The sequence below is a fragment of the Marmota marmota genome, unplaced genomic scaffold (assembly GCF_001458135.2).
Source record: "Marmota marmota marmota unplaced genomic scaffold, marMar, whole genome shotgun sequence".
NCBI classification, from domain to species: domain Eukaryota; kingdom Metazoa; phylum Chordata; class Mammalia; order Rodentia; family Sciuridae; genus Marmota; species Marmota marmota.
Genome location: NW_026000005.1, coordinates 16,862,366 through 16,884,143, shown reverse-complemented (window position 1 = coordinate 16,884,143; position 21,778 = coordinate 16,862,366). Strand labels below are relative to the sequence as shown.

At 38.5% G+C, this 21,778-nt stretch overlaps 1 protein-coding gene across 6 annotated transcripts in view; it reads left to right on the top strand.

Annotated features, from left to right (window-relative positions):
- The window catches only part of Ankrd44 (ankyrin repeat domain 44), a 329,913-nt gene that overhangs the window by 196,039 nt on the left and 112,096 nt on the right, over positions 1 to 21,778 (top strand). For 4 of the 6 annotated variants that reach the window (XR_007349421.1, XM_048808229.1, XM_048808231.1 and 1 more), the window contains 6 exons: positions 3,253 to 3,335; positions 4,444 to 4,561; positions 6,582 to 6,650; positions 9,495 to 9,635; positions 11,569 to 11,649; positions 14,650 to 14,761. Coding sequence is in view for 5 of the 6 variants with exons in the window: in XM_048808229.1 (XP_048664186.1) it covers positions 3,253 to 3,335; positions 4,444 to 4,561; positions 6,582 to 6,650; positions 9,495 to 9,635; positions 11,569 to 11,649; positions 14,650 to 14,761 (604 nt within the window). In the remaining variant the exon portion in view is untranslated. The remainder of the gene's footprint in view (positions 1 to 3,252; positions 3,336 to 4,443; positions 4,562 to 6,581; positions 6,651 to 9,494; positions 9,636 to 11,568; positions 11,650 to 14,649; positions 14,762 to 21,778) is intronic. The other 2 variants (XM_015481183.2, XM_015481184.2) reach the window with 1 other exon arrangement.

The following is a 21,778-nucleotide window of genomic DNA, read 5'->3' as shown; positions in this document are numbered from 1 at the left end:
AGGGTAGTGATAATATTAACATGGATGGGAAAGGCTTACCACATGCCAGATGCTCTAGCACTTGGGGTGCATTATCCCAACGAGTCCTTCCAGTTGCTCTATGATTCAGATGCTGTAATTGTCTTTATTTTCCTGATGAGGGAATCATTATGTACTTGCCAAAAATCAAAGAGTTAACAAGTAGCAAAAGTGGGACTCAAACCCAAAGTTTATGACCCCAACACCTCAATTACAGTGTTCTCTTCCACACAGCCAAGAGGAAAGACTCTAGAAAAGAGAGGGTTAGGAAGGGGAAGCCATAAAAGAACCCATATTCTAATGGCAAAAATGCCTTTTTTTCACCTCTGATAGCTCTCGACAAGGACAGTCTTTCAGACCTCATTTATTCTGAAATAACTGGGTAGGAGATGCCAGCTAACAGCCAAATTAGAAATAGCTAAATACAAATGGGTTCCATTAATTTTATGACTTGTCAAATAAATGTAGCAATTTAACTGGAATTGGTCTCTTTCCTGTAACTCATCATGTTAACTTTAGGGTTCTTTGGCACCTTTTTTCTTGATGGGCCTTGATGTATACCTGATGAAATAGGAGCGATGCTTTTTATTTGACTAAGACAGCCAAGTCCTAATTTTCTTACTAAAGATTTTATAATCCTTCCTTGATAAGCAGTCTTATTTCATGACAACAAAGAAGTAGTTTTATTTTGAAATGTATGGATAATTTCTGACAAGATTCTGAGATTCTAAATTCTGCTTTTCTCTTTTTTTTCCAATTATGACTTGATATTTAGTTTCACTATTTGAACCATAGTATCATATTCAAGTTCAAATGCCAATAGTACTTGAATCCACACAATTACATTTTCAAAACCTACACTGAGGTAGTGACTTTATTAACTGTAGAATAAAAAATGTGTACTAAGCCGAATTTGTGCTAGAAATTTTAAATTAGAGTAATTCTATATCTCTTTTGTTAGTAAATTGAAAACAATGGAATAATTAGCTAATGTAGGGTATAATGAATTACCCAAAGACAGGGTAAGGTGGCAAGGTTGATGACAAGTATTGGTAATGAACTTTATGGGATATATTATAGTGTTGCTGCTGTTAAACTTGTCACTTTTTGTTTTTCTCAATTGGCTTCTTACAGACTTTGATGCTATTTTCTCTTTTGCTTGTGTTCTTTTATGTAAAGATATATTTTACAAAAATGTATATGTGACGCCTTGTGTGTGTGTGTTAATGTGTGTATGTATTTCAAGAATGAGGTAAGTCCAAAGAAATCTTAAATCCAGTCCTTGATTTCAAGTATATTCTTTCAGGAACTTGAAACTATCCTATTCATTTTCCTTTTCTAAAAGTCCAGAGATATTGAATCACAAATTTTTAACATTTTACTCCCCAAAACAAATAAAATGGCTAGGTAAAATTATAGTAGCTTAAAATTCCACTTAGGTGCTTTAAAACATGGTATACATTTTTTTTTAAAAAAATAGTATGTGTCTATTAAATAAAGAGGGAACAATATAAATAACAGTATATAAGGAAAATCTTTTCCCCCATCCCCCAACTCCCTTTTCCTTTTCAGGAGCACCAAGGTCATCGCTGATGCAATTGCTTTTCAGATTTTTTTTTTGGTAAATGATGAGAGAGGCAATTATAAGCAATTCTCCTCCACATGACACTGCCCGGAAGACTGGCAAATTGCATTTCTTGATGAATGCCAGCTATTATATACACTGAGCTGGAAATCTCCATATAGGGAAAGGAAAACTAACAGAGGGAAGATGGAACAAAAACACTAATAAATACAAGTTAGCATGGAAAGAGGGAGTGGTGGTTAATTGCTGACAGACTCACATTTTGCAGAACACTGAATACCATGAAATATCTGTGGATATGTATATACTTTCACACATTTGCACACCACATAGTAACTTCTGGGATGGCAAATAAAATCTATGTAACCAAAGCTTAACAAATTCAAATCATACTATTTCTTTATGAAGCATGAAATCTGAAAAGGGCCACCTTGTTTCAGAGAAGAAACTTAGGTAATTAATGCTGCCATAGTCCCATAGTTGCTCATGTTATGTAGAGGGTTTTTAAAATCTGAAATGTATTATTTGATTAAAATGAGATGTTGTGGGAAATGGTCACCAACATGATAAATGCTATGAGCACACAGGAGCCACCTTGTGATTCTGTAATGAACTGTGATTCAGCATGTGGCTTTGGGTCCTTGTTCAAGGTGAGGTGGTAGGGAAGAGGAAGAAGAGGATTTAATTCCGAAATCAGAAAGTGCTGCCATCAGAAGGCTGCCTGTCCCTTAAAGGATCATCCTGAGGACTGTTATGGTGGGGGTCAATCTAATGAGTTATTTTCTAGACTCTTTCTGCTATTCTGTTGGGAAAAATATGATAGGCTTATAAAATATACCCAAAATAATGTTTGTCACTCCTAGCTGTGTTTTTGTGTAGTGGTGTGGGTTAATGTGTAACATTAAAAAAAAAAAAAAAGTCTTATTAGAAAGATAGAATTTAACTGGGAAAAGGTAAACATTAGATTTTATTCCTGTAGAAAATTTTATTTTCAATAATAAATTTATTATTAACTCTTAAAGTGCTCATCACCTCATGGGCCAATTATAAGTATTTGTTTTATCAAATCAAATAATAAAACAAGTGTTTTTCAACATTGAGAGTGTATCTTGCTCAGCACTGTTATCGCAAGCTCTTAGCATAGTATCTGATGCTTAGAAAGTGTCCTGCAGATGCATGAGTGAATGAGTGAATGAGACTTAAGCCACTAAGCTGAACAAAACAGGAAGGAAATTAATTTTTAAAAGTATTTGTTTATGTGAAACAGATTTTCTTAAAAATATATATTTCTATGATTAGAGGCTTTTAATTCTTATTCAGATCCAGGATTTTATTATTTTAAGGTAGAAAATGATTGCATCGGGCTGGGGTTGTGGCTCAGCGGTAGAGCACTTGCCTAGCATGTGCGAGGCCCTGGGTTGGATCCTCAGCACCACATAAAAAACAAACAAAATAAAGGTATTGTGTACAACTAAAAAATAAATATTAAAAAAAGAAAATAATTGCATCATTATTTATTGAATCAAAGAATTACAAAATTATTTCAGCCAAGAGCTCCTGTGTCAGAGAACTTCTAGAAGGGTGATATGCGTGTATCTTGAGATCTGTTGTCATGAGCTGCTCTGTTGTTGTTCTTTTTCCCTCCTCAGGTGTGGAATCCATAGCATGTTCCCCTTACATTTAGCCGCCCTAAATGCTCACTCTGACTGCTGCAGAAAGTTGTTATCATCCGGTAAGTAAATCCATTGCCAGAGATGAGGCTTAGTGTGTCCCGTACATGAATCGCGTGGCATCAGGTGTCTGGACTGAGTGAGTGGCTACCTGTGCTTCATGTAAACACCTGACTTGGCAGGATGAGGTGGTTCTAACTGCATGTGACAGCTCCCAGATATGCTTGGAGTTGAACCTGTTTAATGTCAATATTCCTTCCCCCAATTGAAAGTCTCATCTGATTTTCAAGTTAATGCTTGAAATCTAAAACGAGAAAGAGGCAGGCATGGCCAGGAAATTTAAGTTATAGGAAAAGAAAACATCTTTGAGACTTAAAATGGTAGCTTAACATTCAATATTTTCAGCAAAGGAAAATGGTCAAATCCCCTACATTTTAGTGGGATAAAATATCATGTTACCTCCCTCCTTGATGGGCAGTATAAAATCGCTAAGGCCAATTTCCCTCCACCCACATCTCATTTTTATTTATTTATTTTTTATCATGAGACTGTTTGGAATCAAGAAATTATTTCTACTGTGGAGCTTTGCAAATTATGCTTTTCACCACTTTTACCAATCTCCATATGTTAAGAAGTTCTTTGGCTTTCAAAAATGGTAGAGGTCTCCAAGGCGAAGATTGTTCATTAATTCATGCATCAGATATTCCAAAGGCAATTTTCCCCTTTAAGTAGTTTACCTATAGTTGATTTTGCTTTCTCTGCTTCTGGCATGTTTAAAAATAATCTCTGCATGAAAGCCTGTTTCCCAAATCTTAAACCAACAGAAAGGTTGGAATACACTTAAGAAAATATCTATTCCTACATGTTAGGATTACTCCTTTGCCTTCCATGTTTTCTCCATGTGTTCTGTCTGCCTGTCTATTGCCCTACTTATCTCAAATTGGTTTCATAAATTTCTATCCTGGGATTGAAAAATGGGGCTATGGTTCACCCAGGGCTGATGTGAAAATAAATCCTTCTTGACTTCACGGTTCTTCCTATAAAATTGCCAAGCTTGAGCAGTTACCATTCGTTTCCATGACAACCTCTTTCTGACTACAATTGCTTGCTTTCTGGTTTTCCTACTAACTGATTTTTCTGTCTCTGCAATGTTTCTTGTGGTTTAACTAGGACAAAAGTATAGCATAGTATCCTTGTTTAGTAATGAGCACGTGCTGTCTGCAGGCTTTGAAATAGACACCCCAGATAAATTTGGAAGAACGTGCCTTCATGCTGCTGCTGCAGGAGGGTAAGTACTTAGCAATTTTTGTTATTCCATGACTTAATTGCATAATACATCTTAATTGACTCAAGTTGTCTGTGAACCAGAAGCAATTTCCGTAGTAAATTGGGTAAGAATCATTTCTACCAAATACCAAATATCACTAGTTGCTTTTCCAGATTACCTACTTACATTTTGTTCTTCCAAAGAAATATTGTTAGCCTATCTCATATAGCAAAGAAGGGCTTTTGTTGTTTTCTTCTTTCTGGATCTCTTTTCTGCTTCCTCCCCGAACTTTCTCTAACTGTAGATATTCAGGCTATAGAATATTTATCTACTTGAGTCCCCTCCACCAAAATAAATTAATTTGAAATTTGTTCCTAAATTTTTTGTTGTTGTTGTTGGTAGGTGGGTAGTGATTAAGAGAACGTAAGATTGAATTAATTTATGCTCCTTTATAGGCATTTTTGTCCTTACTTCAAATCAGATTTTTAAGTCTTTATGATGACTAAATCAATACAAAGTTGAAGAGAAAGAAAGAGGGTTGGGTATATAGCTCCATTGGTAGAGTACTTGCCTTGCATGCACAAGGTCCTGGGTTCAATCCCCATCACCACAAAAAAAAAGGGGGGGGAGCAAGAAATGATTTAATCTTTGCTTTTTTTTTCCCCTGAGCTGTAAAGAGAATTTTCCATTAGCTACTCTCATTTTCATATCAGTGATTAGATTAACGCTCTGATTAAAAACATTGTTGATGTATGGCCACACATTGTCCAAACATGGTACCTCTTAGATGGCCTTGTGAGGATGAGGTGTTGGTTCTTCATCAGTTTCCTGGTCCTTAAGGAACAGCAGTGCTTCTCCATTTGTGTTACCTATTTATCAGAGGTGACTTAACTGTGTAGCTTTAGGGCCCTGATTTACATGGGTAAAAAGGCACCTTCCTCACCCCACCCGGAAAACCAAATGAGCTTCATGAGCCATACACCTTGTATCTGCCTCTGTTTTTGATCCTTTGCCATCTTTCATTAAGTGCTTTATATCAACTGGCATGCTACACCAACACTTACTTATCATAAGAAATTCTTCTAGTTTATGACTGAAACAGCTTCTTCTCTGAGGAAAATGGCTATAAAGGTTGGAGGTGGAGTGGGGAGAGCCCTCCTTAGGCTTATCATTAAGGAGATCATTTTTCTTCTTTCAGATATAATAAAACAATAAATCCAGACCACTTCTTAGCACCCCAGTTTAGAACAATTATGATTATCTCTTTCTATGCCTGCATTTAAAAATATATCAGACCTGTCTAGAAAGTGGTAACATACCATTCTGAATTCATGTCTGAAATCCCTATTAGAATTAAAATTTAGCTTCTGCTCTTCAATAGAAAAATCCACTTCAATGGGTCCTTTTCTCTCTATTAAATATGATTTATTGCTTCTGTGAATGCCAGAGAAGTTTTGGAAGACGATTATGCTTCATTACATCACTTTCAGCCTTGGTTCTACACATTTGTTTACCCGGATTACAAAGACAGGGAAATGCAACTGTTCTATTTTTTCATTAAAGATTATCTAGTTGAAAGTGGTTATCATGGGGGATTCATTTTGCTGTAATAAAAGGTAATGTTCAGCCATTCCAACTCATTGTTTAAAGGTGACATGAAGTTATTATAGGTTGAAGTGATTGTTTCATGGTCTCTTGATGGTTTTGAAAAAGAATTTTAGGATAAATGATAAAACCATCACTGGAGGGTTTAATCATGATTACATGATTCATTAAAAGAATCATTAAATTCCTTAGTGATGGAATTGAAAATGTTCTACCAAGCTCTTTAAATTTATTGATTTAGTAGCTTTGAAAAAGGAACTTTAGATCGTTACAATATAGAATTACTATTACATGTTCCTCTTATTTCTTGGTAGCAGAATTTAAACCTGGTGCTACCATCTTATCTTATGCTGCACCCTGCAGAAAATAGCTCTTTCTGAAGATAACCTAGTAACTAACCTTTACCATGTTAATGATGTTTTCCCTGTCTTTCTAGTAATGTGGAGTGCATAAAACTCTTGCAGAGCAGTGGAGCAGATTTCCATAAAAAGGACAAGAGTGGGAGGTATGTACTCAGGGCACTCTGCCTCAAGTGCCCCCATAAAAGGACTGGGGATCATTGAAAAATTGAGAAGTCCTGTGGCATTGAAATGTCAACAAGAAGCTGGCTGGGGGCATTTCATCTGCAGAAGGAAATCCCATGTTGGAGGGAAATGCCAGCAAACCAAACATAAGATGTAAGGAAAGCAACTCCTCTCTCAGCTTCAGCTTAGAAGGGCCAGTTTTCTTCTTTTATTAAAAAGAAAAAAATCTCCTACATGGATATAATTTAGAAAATTCTATTTGTAGCAGAGTAAAACACTTTAGCCTTCTGAACTCAGAATCCGGTCATAAGGTCTAGAGCATTTTTAAGTATGTATTGGACATTTCATCTTGGGATAAATTTTTAGACATATTTACAAAATCAGACATATATACCCCACCAGTGGGTCACAGAAGTTTTCCTACCTCTGTGGTCCTTTATATAGCTAAACTGTGCTATGATGCTACCTGGTACATGAATCCTTTTTTTTTTTATACACACACATCACATGCATGTGTGTGCACACCCATGCACACATACACAAGTCATGCATCACATAATGACATTCAGTCAATAGCAGACCACATACATGATGGTGGTCTCATATAGCCTGGGTGTGTAGTAGTCAGATCATCAAGGTTTATGTTCACACAATGACAAAATCACCCAGTGATATTTTTCAGAACATGCCTGGTCATGGAGCAACACTTGACAGTATATATATATTTTCCCCTAACATCTCTCTACTCCTCTTCTCCACTGGCATCCTAGCTTTTGGGGGTTGCCTCAAATTTCTTCCTGGACCAACCTACCTAAGACAGCTCCTACTCATCCTTCCAGATTCATGTCAAGTGACACCTTCTTGCAACTCCAATGGGAGTGGCTTTTTGTCTACTCCACTAACACTCCACAGACTCCACAGCTGCAGCTCACATCACATTGTACTGGTAGACTCACTTCCCTTGTCTTTCTCTCCACTTGACTGTGAGTCCTGAGGGCAAGGACTGGATGTCATTTTCTCTTTATCTTTGGGCCTTGTCATATGGTTGATGCCTAATAATTTTCAGTATGGCTTATTAAAACAAAAACAACTTAATATATATAATTTATAATTTCCTTCTTTTGGACCAAAGAAGAAAAAATCAACTGAAAAAAGAGCCCTTAGTTGGGCCAGGGTTGTGGCTCAGTGGTAGAGCGCTTGCCTAGCACATGTGAGGCACTGGGTTCGATCCTCAGCACCACATAAAAATAAAGATATTATGTCCATTTACAACTAAAAAAAAAAAATTTAAAAAAAGAGGCCACAAGTTGACCATAAATATAAAATAGTTTTTATTTAAAATTGATTAATAATTCTTGAACTAAAGTTATTTCTTGTATTCTGTTTGATTCTTATTCCCTGGATATCAGTTAGTCATATCAAAAAAACTGTCACATAATTGAGAACTAAAAATAAGTAATATAAAACATATTTCTGCAGTCTTGCCTGGTCAAGGTGCTTATATTTCCTGATTGGTATTCATTTGTTTTCTCATGATAACTTCATGAGGTGTATGGAAAGGCTTACTGTCTTCTTTTTTATCAGATGAGAAAGCTGTACCCAGAGATACTAAATAAGTTGTATATGTACACAGAATTTTAGACCTAGAAAAGATCTTAGGGGACAGCTGCTCAAAGGTCCTTACTGAAGTAAGGTTGAGGAAGCCCAGATCCAGACAGCAGATTTGGNTACATCGTAAGTGTCAAAATTACTAGTTAGGGTCCTGTTTGCAAATCTGCCCATGAACCTACATCCTTACTCACCAGGAGCTGATGTTCAGAGAAGATGAGACAAAATACCAGTAGCTAAAAACCAAGGCAAGAGTCAGGTGGCACACGGTGGCACACACCTGTCATCCCAAAGGATGTTGAGTTCAGAGTCAGCCTCAGCAAGAGCAAAGCACTAAGCAACCCAGTGAGACCCTATCTCTAAATAAAATAAAAAATAGGGCTGGGGATGTGGCTCAGTGGCCAAGTGCCCCTGAGTTCAATCCTTGGTACACTCCCCGCCCCTCCCCCCCAATCAAGACAATATGTGATGAGAGCTCAAGAGACTCTGACAGTAGCTAAGCAATCACAAACTAAAGAAAGACCACTAACATCTGGAACATGCAGGATAAGTGGGATTTTGATGGGTAGACAAGGTTCAGGAAGGTGCCCTCCCACGAAGAAACCAAGATGGACAGGGGTGGAGGGAAGTATAGACATGATCTGGAAAACCTGAGATCATTCAGTTTGGATATACCAATGGGTATATCTAGGGGAGGGAGATACTCTATAAGAGAAATTGAGACCAACTTGAAAAGGCCTCAATTCCAGGTTGAGGAAGCAAGCTCTTATCGGTGGGGAGGCTTGAGGGTTTTAAAACAGAATTGTTGTATGTAGGAATTGTACATTAGAAAATCCAGTTCTTTGTTCATACCAACTAGAAATTAGGTGTGGGCTTAATTAAAGCTCAAAATGGTCTTAATGGGAATGGTCTTAATGGGTCTTAATGAGATGATCTTGCAGTGGTCCCCAAAAAAGAAATAGGGTAGACCTGAACCAGGGGAGGCTATAGGAATATAAAGAAAGAATGGACCCAACATGACTGACCTTGTCTTAAGCCACCAGTCTTTGGAGCCTCTATTTCAATTTATACAGTCATAGGAAGGCATATCCTTTAGCCTCTACACTGAGAGCCAAAGAGCTTTCCACACCCACAGGAATATTGCCACCAGTGCCTGTGTTGATGATGGGTCTGTTTACCAGGCTGAATGAAGTAATAAATCCCTGTTTGTTTTACAGGACCCCTTTGCACTATGCAGCTGCAAATTGTCATTTCCACTGTATTGAGACGTTAGTGACCACAGGAGCCAATGTTAATGAAACAGATGACTGGGGCCGGACCGCTCTGCACTATGCTGCTGCATCAGACATGGACAGAAAGTAAAAACAGCCTTGCTCATGCTTCCTCTGGGGGTGGGACTAGGGATGGAGAGGCTCTGCCAAGTCTTCTTCATATTGCCTCCTGGAAACTGCAAATAAAGACTTTCATTCAGACTCAAAGGAGTTAGAATAGCTTCATCACTAACCCAGGTTTTCCCACTCTCTGTCTCTATGTTTGATTATTACATGTCACTGAACAATTTCCTCTCTTCTCTGTTCTTTGGGTAGAATGCCAAGTAGAGCTGTCAAGCCCAGGTTTTCAGTCCATTCAAAGTCTTATAATTTATTTGACATACATTGTCGTTTTCCTCGTGACCACTTAAATGCTTCATTTTCCACAAATTTACATTTGCTAATATATGTGTCATATGAAAAAAAAATTTCACCTATGCATCATTCTCATAGCCTTCAAATACAGCCTCAGTATAATTAAAATAAGCACTTTTGTTCCAAGTCTGGGCATGAACTCCTTTTTAGCAGCTAGTAGAGATAAAATTGGTTGCCCTGGATGTGTTTGGATTCTAGGCGGCTAGGAATAGAAGTCAGACATCAGTGACTCAGTTCAAGGAGGAAAGAAGGGGATGGCCCCACAGTTTATGAAATTGTCCTCAAAGACTTAAGGTCGGGGGCTGGGAACGCGGCTCAAGTGGTAGCGCGCCCGCCTGGCATGCGTGAGACACTGGGTTCGATCCTCAACACCATATAAAAATAAAATATTGTATCCACCTAAAACTAAAAAGATAAATATTTTTTTAAAAAAGACTTAAAATCAGGCCTTCTTTATAAGAATGCTTTTTGATGACTCTATGTGGAGAACTATTAGATTATTTGCTGTCCTGTTCTGCACAATTAACTCTGGATCGGTACTAACCACTGCTTTTGTAGAGCAATGAGTTTTAAACATTTTATTTAATTTACTTTTTTGGTGCTGGAGTTTGAACCTGGGACCTCACACATGCTAAGCATGTACCTTACCACTGAGCTACTCTCCCAGCCCCTTTAAACATTTTGAATGGTGACTCACATTAAGAAATACATCTTACGTCGTGAACTAATGCAAGCATTCACATATGTATGTGCATATAAAACAGAAATAAAAATTTATAGAACCATATTTACATTTATTATTTGTGATGCATTCTGATATTTTCTATTCCATTTCATAATTAAGAATTGCTGAGAGCAACCCACTAAATTTATTTCAGTATTTAGTAATGGGTTATGATCATTAGTTTGAAAAACCTACAAGCCTAAGAATGCTATTCATTTTTATATTTATTTAATATAAGTATTATATAAATGTTATTTATCATATAATGATTTATATGATGATTATACTTATTATATAATGATGATAAGGTCAGATATGTCCCTCAGGATCCCATAGCTATGCAGGTTATTAATTCAACAAACATTTATTGAGTAACTGCTGTATGCAAGGCTCCATGCTATTTGCTTAGAACAAAGTAAGAAAGCTGGAGGAGATGGGACATTGGTGTTTTCCATCTGTTAAGGGCTGGAAAAGGAATCCTGGGTAATAATCATTCTGACAGATGAAGGGCGATTGGGACTGTACTCCTGGATAAGTGAGATGCTGATCTGGCTAGGAGGTGGCAAGGAGTGTGGTAGGAGTTAGACAGGTTTGAGCTAAATTGCTTCCTTTTTTTTCTTGGGGAGTTTTAAGGTGTTTACTGAAAGGTGGGCAACTCAGTTGTCCTAATCTCTCACACCTGGGTAGAAGTTCTAGAAAAAGGCATGTGCTCAAGTGCATTTCTTGGGAAAAAATAGATTAGCTGAATGGCCTTGGAGAGAGCTGTATATATCATCAGTGAAAATCGGTGATGCTTATTTTGGGGGGTTGGGGTCAAAATCACTGAGATATAATTGTACTAAAATTAATTGCAATTTTTTTTCTATCCCTTATGCTGAGAAGTAAGACTGTCTTGGGAAATGCCCATGAAAATTCAGAAGAACTTGAAAGAGCCAGGGAGCTGAAGGAGAAGGAAGCCGCACTGTAAGTTTCTTCTGAGCTGAAGAACAAGATGCCGCCTCTCCTGCTTTGCCTGCTTCTCTGGGTTGCCACACTGCTTGCCTTTCTATGTTAGGGTTCTATTTAGAATCGTGAGGAAGGAATGCAGGCGTGCCTTTTATGAAGAAGAAACTGTTCTTATTATACATCCTTCACTGGTGCTATTTTCACACAGGGAACTTCCTAAAAGTGTAACCGTTGCCCTGTCACTATGATTGGTCAGCAGCTTTAGATCTAAATATCATTTCTGACTCTGCCATGTCTCATATGCCTCAGGGACATAGTAAGGCCCCCTTCACAGCCGTAGGCCTTAGGTTCTGCGTTTATGACCTGGGGATAACCTGCAGTGGGTTCTCTAAAGGTCTTCTGGTGGTGTGAAGTGTACCAGTCTTCCCCTCACTCCTTCCTTCTTTCCGGCACATTGACTTAAAAACAGCTTCCTGTTCCATGTAAACAGCTTCCCCTGACCCACCTCATCCTACCTACCCCACTCTGGCTTCTGACAGAGACTTAGCTGTTGCTGTGACAGCAGTTGGATCACCTGTCATCTCCACAGAGCGTTGATATATAGGAACTCCAGTGCTTCATCCTCTAAGATTTTAGTCACAAGAATTGCCTGGCACATAGTTGGTGTACAGAAACTGTTTAATAAATGAACAAACAAATGAGCAGGTGCCCACACTTTGTGCCACACCCCCAGGGGACCCAATGGATCCAGTTTTCTCTGAGTCTGCAGGCTCATGGTCCCTAACTCATTTATTCTCTGCTCCAATTGCCAAAGAAAGCAGTTTCTTTGTGACTTGAATGCTTGTGTCTACCCTGTGATCTTCCCATTTCCCACTGGGTTCCGCCCTTTCACCCCCCACCCCCACCCCATATTCAGAGCATCATGGAAGGGTATAGGTAGCGAGTGTGGCTCTGGTGCAGGTTACAGAACATAGCTTTTGACCATTTCTGGGGATAGGAGACACAGCTGTGAGTACAGCAGAATGACCAGGTTTTGTTCTGATACTCTAAAAATGTAAATAATAACATTAAAAGTTATAAAATTGTAAGTCACCTCAGCAAATGCTCCCTTCTCCAGCAAACCGAAAGTTTGCCCTGGGCCAGTCTAGCCCTCTGACAGTGGAAGGGGAGGGAAGCTAGAGAGGTAATTAAAGGATAGTGAACCAGCAGACCTGAGAGCTTCTTTGTGCAAAGGGAGGCTGTTCCCCTTGGCCAAATATAGCCCCAATCTACAGTGTTGCTGTCACTTGTACATCGTAAGTGTCAAAATTACTAGTTAGGGTCCTGTTTGCAAATCTGCCCATGAACCTACATCCTTACTCACCAGGAGCTGATGTTCAGAGAAGATGAGACAAAATACCAGTAGCTAAAAACCAAGGCAAGAGTCAGGTGGCACACGGTGGCACACACCTGTCATCCCAAAGGATGTTGAGTTCAGAGTCAGCCTCAGCAAGAGCAAAGCACTAAGCAACCCAGTGAGACCCTATCTCTAAATAAAATAAAAAATAGGGCTGGGGATGTGGCTCAGTGGCCAAGTGCCCCTGAGTTCAATCCTTGGTACACTCCCCGCCCCTCCCCCCCAATCAAGACAATATGTGATGAGAGCTCAAGAGACTCTGACAGTAGCTAAGCAATCACAAACTAAAGAAAGACCACTAACATCTGGAACATGCAGGATAAGTGGGATTTTGATGGGTAGACAAGGTTCAGGAAGGTGCCCTCCCACGAAGAAACCAAGATGGACAGGGGTGGAGGGAAGTATAGACATGATCTGGAAAACCTGAGATCATTCAGTTTGGATATACCAATGGGTATATCTAGGGGAGGGAGATACTCTATAAGAGAAATTGAGACCAACTTGAAAAGGCCTCAATTCCAGGTTGAGGAAGCAAGCTCTTATCGGTGGGGAGGCTTGAGGGTTTTAAAACAGAATTGTTGTATGTAGGAATTGTACATTAGAAAATCCAGTTCTTTTTTAAGGTATAAGCTTATGTTTAAAATTTTAAAAGCTTGATGTAAGTGTAAAATTGAATCAGTGTGGCCTCATAAGAATGTGTGTCCCATTGTTGTAGATATAATACTGAAATTATGGAGTGTCACTCTCTGGCTAGTTATTCCCTCTGTGCCATCAAGATCAGACCATTTGCAATTAGCCCTGAACAGAATGCTTTATGTCCCTGAGTATTTTTGTCTGGTGTTGCAGGCTCTTCAATAAAAGTACAACCAAGCTCCTTCCTCTAGCCTATTTCAAAGATTGTGACTTTTTCAGGAAAATCACAACTGTATCAAAAAAGCCTTTCAATATTATTTTGTTCCAGTCTATATTCCTAATGGTATAATTTAAGCTTCTTTCTTCATATGTAGTTACTGAATTAGTCATTTATATATTTTAAAAGCTTATCCACTCCTTTAATCTTTTTATTATTCAGACTATCCTTGGGTTGTTTTTCTTACTCTATTTTAAACTTTTGTTTTCTTGTCTTTTGATCTTAGTTTCCAATAGCAATGTTACAAATAATCCCCTCTCTGTTGGGTTTGCTGAGTTGCAAAGGCCTGACCACTTCTTTGTATTTGAGACTTCATCTTTTGAACACAGAGATCTAAGTCTTATTATTTGGAGATCTTGACAACAGACATTCTATACCTGAAGATGAGAAGAATAAAAAAAATAAATTACCCTTTTGCTTCTAAAGCTTTTCCTGAATTCTAGAATGGCTATTTTAAGTGGAAATAAAGATAGCTATGGAAAATGTGTGTGTATGTGCACACACACACACACACATACACACACACATACACTCACTCATTCACTCACACTACCTTCCAGCACAGAAAGGTTTATTGCAACACAGTTCTTAAAGAAACACTTAAATTTATAAAGTGCTTTGTGGAACATGAAAAACAGGGGGGATTCTCAGTAATTATCTTGTTTGGTCCAGAGATGTTTTCTAAAATAATCCCTCATATTTATACTTACAGATGTCTAGAGTTTCTGCTTCAAAATGATGCAAATCCATCTATCCGGGATAAGGAAGGCTACAATAGTATACATTATGCTGCTGCCTATGGCCACAGACAATGTCTGGAATTGGTGAGTTGTTTTGTCTTATTTTGCTTTTCTAACACAATTCTGATTTCAAACTCTCAGTAAATGCTTTCATTGACTCAATAAGTCACTATTAGAAATCACCTTGAGGATATTCTCTGATAAATTTTTAAAAAGTTACACTTTACTATCTGTGGCTTTCTTTGTTCCTTTTCTGTCCTTTTTAATCTCACAGCTGACCGACAATTGACTCTTCTATATTAATTAGGGGTAAGGAATGTGTATAGGCATAGTTGTATTTTAATTAATTAGGATATATCAAATAAGTTTAATACATATTTCTGGAGTAGAACTAGCACTCCAATATTTGATGACAATATTGTAAGATGACTTATATAACCTTAGACACATAGGTTTGTCATGCTCAGTCTCATATTTGTAGTTTAGGGAAGGAAATTGTCAAGGGCACAACAGCAGAATTTACTGGAATTTCTAATCCATATACCTGTAGTGACCAAGACTCAGATATTTGGAATCTGAAGCTTCTCTGTTGGTTTAGGTCATGAGTCCCAAACTCAAATGTTCACAGGGACTGGAAATGTGAAGTAGAGGAATAAGGTGATCTCATGTATAAAATGATAGGGAGTAAGGAGGACTACAGCAAATAGAGCATGTGTTCTGTCCAAAAGGAGAAACAGCCAGTCAGGTCCATCTGCTTAAGACCAGGTCTCCACAGTTTCAAGAGAAGCTAGAAATCTAATATTTTTATATGAGATTTTCTGTTTTGAAAACACTGGATGAACCAGGAAGAAATATAATAAAAATAGGAACAAGTGGGTCTGTGGCTGCATCCCACCTACAGGCCACCAATTGCCGTCTCCTGAGCACCACTCTTTGTTTGGCTTCACCAGATTTCACAGGTGTCCCGGACTCACCTTTCCTGATTGCCCTCCAAAGTGTTCCCTTGCCCCCTTTCTAAAGAATCCCTACTTTTCCACGGCATTCAGAGCTGTGTTTGGGGAACACGTGGACTTCATCAGCTGCACAGTCTATTGAGAAAGGCTGAGGTAGAAAGACCACAGGCCGTGGCATTAGCACCTACATGGAATGACTGGAGGATGCCCTGGCTCTGTGCTTTACCATCTTAGTTGGTTCTTCTTAGGATCAGTGTTACTACATTTCTTTTAACTATGAACATGGAAAAATTCTCATAAAATTCTCCCAGTTTGGAAACAGAAAAGGTGATACTTCAGTGTTGTTTTTACCTTCATCATTCTTTTTAATTTGTTCTAATTAGTTTTATATGACAGTAGAATGCATTTTGACACATTGTACATAAATGGAGTATAGCTTTTCATTCTTCTGGTTGTACATGGTGTGGAATTATACCAGTCATGTAATCATATATGCACGTAGGGTGATAATGTCCCATTCATTCTACTGTCCTTCTACCACCAACCCTTTCTCCTCTCTTCATTCCCCTTTGTCTAATCCAAAATACCTCTATTCTTCTCTAACCCTCCCTCCCTTATTGTGTATCTGAATATCAGAGAAAACATTCTGCCTTTGGTTCTTTGGTATTGGCTTATTTCATTAGCATGACATCCTCCAGCCCCATTCATTTACCAGCAAATGCCATAATTTAATTCTTCTTTAAGACTGAGTAATATTCTATTATGTATATATACCGCATTTTTCTTCATTTGTTGAAGGGCACCTAAGTTGGTTCTATGATTTAGCTATTGTGAATTGAGTTGCTGTAAACATTAATGTGGCTGTGTCACTGTAATATGCTGATTTTAAGTCCTTTGGGTATAAACTGAGGAATAGGATAACTGGGTCAAAAAGAGTTCTAAATTGTCTTTTCTGAGGTTCTTGTGAATGCTAAAGATTTCTTTGTTTGACCTTAGGGTAGATGGCACTTTTAAATGTTTATTTAAAAAAATTTTTTTTGTTCTCCTAGTTATTTTTTCTTATGTTTTTTTTATTTAAAATTTTGTTATACATGACAGCAGAATGCATTACAATTCATATTACACACATAGAGCACAATTTTTCATATCTCTGGTTGTACACAAAGTAGAGTCACACCATTCATGTCTTCATATATGTACTTAGGGTAATGATGTCCATCTCATCCCATAGTCTTTCGTACCCCCATGGCCTCTCCCTACTTCTCCCTCCCCTTTGCCCTATCTAGAGTTCATCTAAGACCAGGTGGGAATGCATAGGACGTATCAAATAAGTATAATACATATTTCTAGAGTAGAACTAGCATTCTAATCCTCCCATATTCCCCCCTCACCCCACTCCCCAACCACATTATAAATCAGCCTCCTTAAATCAGAGAAAACATTCGGCATTTGGTTTTTTGGGATTGGCTAACTTCACTTAGCATTATATTCTCCAAATCCATCCATTTACCTGAAAATGCCATGATTTTATTCTCTGTTCTTCTAGTTCTTATTCCATCATAGTTCCTCTTTAGTTACTGTGGCTTCATCAAGTCACCCCAATAGTTAGTGACTTAAAATAGCAATAATCATGTGTTATCTCTCACTGCTGGGGCCAGGACTTTGAGATGACTTAGCTGAGTAGTTTTAGTTAAAGGTGTCTAGGAGATTATAGCCCACAGTGGCTAGGGTGGCACAGTCTCAGAGGCTTCTTCACTTAAGTTATTCACCTGGGCTGGGAAACTCAAACAGCTGACATTCCTTGGGCTGTGCTTTCTCCATCTGTCTCCCCCCTCCCTGCCCCATCTAGAATAGTTTTTTACTCTAGAACAGTAGTTCTAAAGTAGCTGGATATCTTACATGGTGGCTCAGAATCTAAAGGTATCTGCCCAGGGTCAGAGGAGGGAGGAGTGCTGTCTATGATCTATCTATGAAAGTCACCCAAGGTCCCTTCTGCTGCATCCATCCATGTATCAGACATAAAATACAGAGAGGTAAAGGAGACTCCACCTTTTAAAGGGAGGAGTGTCAACCTGTGGGGGTATTTAGCATCTATTTCTCACAGGAAGATGTTGGAAGCCTCCTATAACATTGATTTTAATGTAGAATCCCAACTGGCCAAAGAGCAGTACCTCATCTTACAGATGAGCAAAAACAAGTCACAAAGGCATTAACTGATTTTCCCAGAGTCATAGCTCTAGTCAGTGGAAGAACAGCACCAGGAATCGGGATCTCTGAGATTTGGATTTCACAGGAAGTGTTTATTCACCATACCATGCTGTTTTCCATTACAGGGTAAAGCCCCAACACCACCCAGGGCTTTTAAACACTGAGCAAACACTTGGCAGGATCTGGTTAAGATATAAGGCAATATCACTCTTCTGCCTCCCAACACCATGGAAGTGGAAGTTGATGTGGACCTATAAGCAAACATGCGTTTGTGTTTAGGTCTCCTATAAGAAAGGCTCCTCACACCATGTGTGGTGGGGAGATGGTAATCAGTGGCAGAGTGAAGGCTTACTACTGTAATTACCCATTATGAGCCTGCCTTCCAAAATCTACTTAAAACACAGCTGACTTTAATTGGTTTTCTCTATGAAAACCATATGCCATAATTGGCATATGAACTTTATTACAAAGTTTGTTATTATACTCTTAATAATGTGTGCTATTTTATAGAACTGTAATGAGTGGTCTTTAATCCCATAGTATGCTAACGCTAAGAATAGTTATTTTATAACACCTTCTTCATATTGCATGTATTGTTTCCATTTTTTCAGAAAAAAAATTCATTATTTCTTTTATCTGACAAAAATGTTTTCTGTCCACAAAAAGGCTTCCCAGGTTCTGTCTGATTTAACCCTTTGCTTTGATCAACACTTGCCCTGCATAATTTACAAAGACTTGGTTATTTATGACACAAAATATTCAGAAATAGGTAGGGGAGGTATTAATTGATCTTAATTTGCCCTGTTGGTTGAACAGGACTGGATTATCAATATAAAGTGATAAAGGTGTCACCCTTGTTTGCTTTTAGAAAAGAACTTCTGTGGTTCATTTATAACACAAAATGGGATGGAAATTTTCCTGAATGATTATAGTTGGGTGGAAAGTTTTATGTATCACCATTTTGGAATGCATCCTAAAATTCCTCTTGGGTGCAGTTTGAACTAAGCAAGGTTCCTGAGGGCTGTAAACATTCTTATCCCACCCCTTCTCCATCAAAACAAAACTCAAAACAGTCTGGGTGCTCCGTCCCCTGGGACTGGAATCACAAAGCCATTTCTTTGCAGGTGTCTTATGCTCTCTGCTAGCTCACCCAACTGAATGGATTTGGGGAGTAAATGGGACAGGATGAAGGTTCTAGAAGGAGGGGAGAGGGAATAGGACCTGTCCTTGATCTGTCCTTGTTACAGGTATTGAATGAAGAAGTGGGTCTGGGGAGTGTGCTTTTCTATTGTATATTCCTTTTTTCTGTAGGAACCCAGTGCCTTCATAGTCCTTAAATTCCCCTTTCCTTGGATACTACATGTTAGGAAAGCAAACCAATTAGCCAATTGCACTAGTGGAGAATTTCTAAGACTTTTTACACTGCCATGTCAAATCTTCTCCCTCATCTCACATCAAAAACACTCCACCTTCCGAGGGGTCATCATTGTTACAAATTGGACCTGATTCCATGTCAGGTACTAAAAACTTTGTCATGAAAAGACCTGATCATGGAATCTCTGGTTAGCTTATTTGAGCCTCTGAGCAAAAATTGTGCAGGGAGACCTCTTGGTGATACCACAGGTTATTGGTGAGGAGTCCTGCTTTTTTTCATGTTGAAGTTTGAACATTAGAGAAGCACACCAAGGCAAGCATAAAAGCAGGGTTTATTTAAAAAGGAGTAGCACAGACTTCTCCCAGGAGGAAGAAGGGAGTCATAGCTGGTATCCTGGTATCCCAAGAAGTGAGAATGTTCTGCCTCTATACATCCTAGACTTTGTTCTTCTGACTTCTTCCCTCTTATCTCTCCCCTTCCTGTGTACATGACTAGGCCTAGGAGATGCCTCAGTGGAATGGCCAAAAGATGAGAAGCAGATGGGCAGGGGGGAAGGGCCAAACGGAGTGATCCAGGCAGGAAGCAGTCCAGGAGACATTAATTAACAACTTTTATAACTCCCTGTGGGAGGCACAATTCCTGGGACAACAGGAATTACCTTAGCAACAGGTTGGGGAAGGGACAGGTTATCTTGATAAGAGTGGAGGGAAGGACTCTGAAAACATTAACATTTCATTTCCTCAGGGTCAGTCTCCAACTTCCCCGACCCAAATTGGCCTCTCTTCTGTCCATCCGACCCAATCACCTATCTACACTGACTGCCTGTCTTTAATTCTGGCTTCATTGGTATTTCACATCCCTGGTCTATGCTTCTGGGCTGGAAAAGGAATAAAGTAAATGAGTATTTATCAGACCAAAGGCTTCGTCCTTTGGGAGTTGGAATAAGATTAAGTAGGATGGCGGCCCTTAGAACCAGATGATTTTTGAAATTTGTGCAATTTATATCATATTGAAGGTGTGTCATTAAATTTAATGAATATTTTAATGTGACATTTAACTTAGGGTATGTTTGCTTGACATTCGTGGTTTGTGACTTCCGTCTGTGATGATCATAAGCTTAGAATTTATAAGCCATACTTTATGTTCCACGTATTTTACTGTAATCAACAAGGAACAGACATTATTTTAGTTATTTTTAACTCTACTTTCCTTATACAAACTAACAAAACTTACATTGAATTGGATCCAGGAACAGGATTTAAAAAAAAAAAAAAAGCTTCTAGAAAGTGGTATAGACCGCTTAACCTTGACAGACTAGCCAAAGTTCAGAGTTCTGCCAAGTCTACCTCCTTAAGGCCAGTGTTCTCAGCTGGTTTTGATAAAAGATGTACATCCTGTGTGTGCACCAAAAATCTGCCCATGGATGTGTACAGAGAACTGCAATCAATCATATTCAATTGGACTCAAAATGTCAAATCATAGTAGAAGGGTCTTGGCTACGAGAGCATCTCATGTCTGAATAAAATGTGTGTGGAGTGGAGGAAGGGACCTGGCAAAGGAGAGCTCCAACCCTGTATCTGGAATACATTCTGTCTGACTCTGAAAAGAAAAATCAGGGAATCATACCCCTATTTGGAATTTTTGAGTTTTTGTTGGCATATGATTTTTCTTTTACAATACTAGAGATTTATATGTGAACCTAACAATATTTGTGGCTTTGTTACTGAAATGGAAAAATGTGTGTGCCAGTATAATTACATAAATTGCCTACAGAAATTTAGAGATTGTTTGGAAACTTGAGGACTCTGATTAAATTCAGTCTAGGATTTTGCCAGGCCAAATCACTTGGAATTTGGCTCCTTTCCCTGGACCTTCTGCAAACTTGAACTTCAACTGTGAGAGTAAGTGGGGGGTGACAAATATTCCTGCATCTATATTCTAAGAGTTTCTGGAATTCTCTGAAGACAGTTATGTTTGGGGCAATTAAACACTAAAATTATGCTGCTTTCAAATGAACTACTTAGTGTTTTAGGTTATTTCTTGTGTTTATCACAGATTTTAGGAAACCATTAACACCTGGCTCTGGATAAATATATTTGTCTGTATAAGGGTGTACCTACATTGGCAATGTCTAGTTAGGCTTTCTCAATACTAAGAAAACAAGATACAGAAAAAGATTTTTTAAAAAGGAGAGCTACTAGGTGATCATCTGAGGACAAGAAGCTAAAAAAAAAACCAGCAAGTTTGAATCCCAGCCCTAAACAAGTCTTTGATGTCTTTTTTTCTGTCCCCAGAGGTGCTACTTAGAGATGGGCTTGGCAAATGTCTTCTTTGATATAAGGAGAGTAACTAAGAACAGAGTAGGGTCAAAGAGCATGAGAAGAAGATTAACATTAAACAGGGATGAGAGGTGGGAGGGAAAGGGAGAGAGAAGGGAAATTGCATGGAAATGGAAGGAGACCCTCAGAGTTATACAAAAGTACATACAAGAGGAAGTGAGGGGAAAGGGAAAAATAATACAAGGGGGACAAATGAATGTCAGTAGAGGGGGCAGAGAGAGAAGAG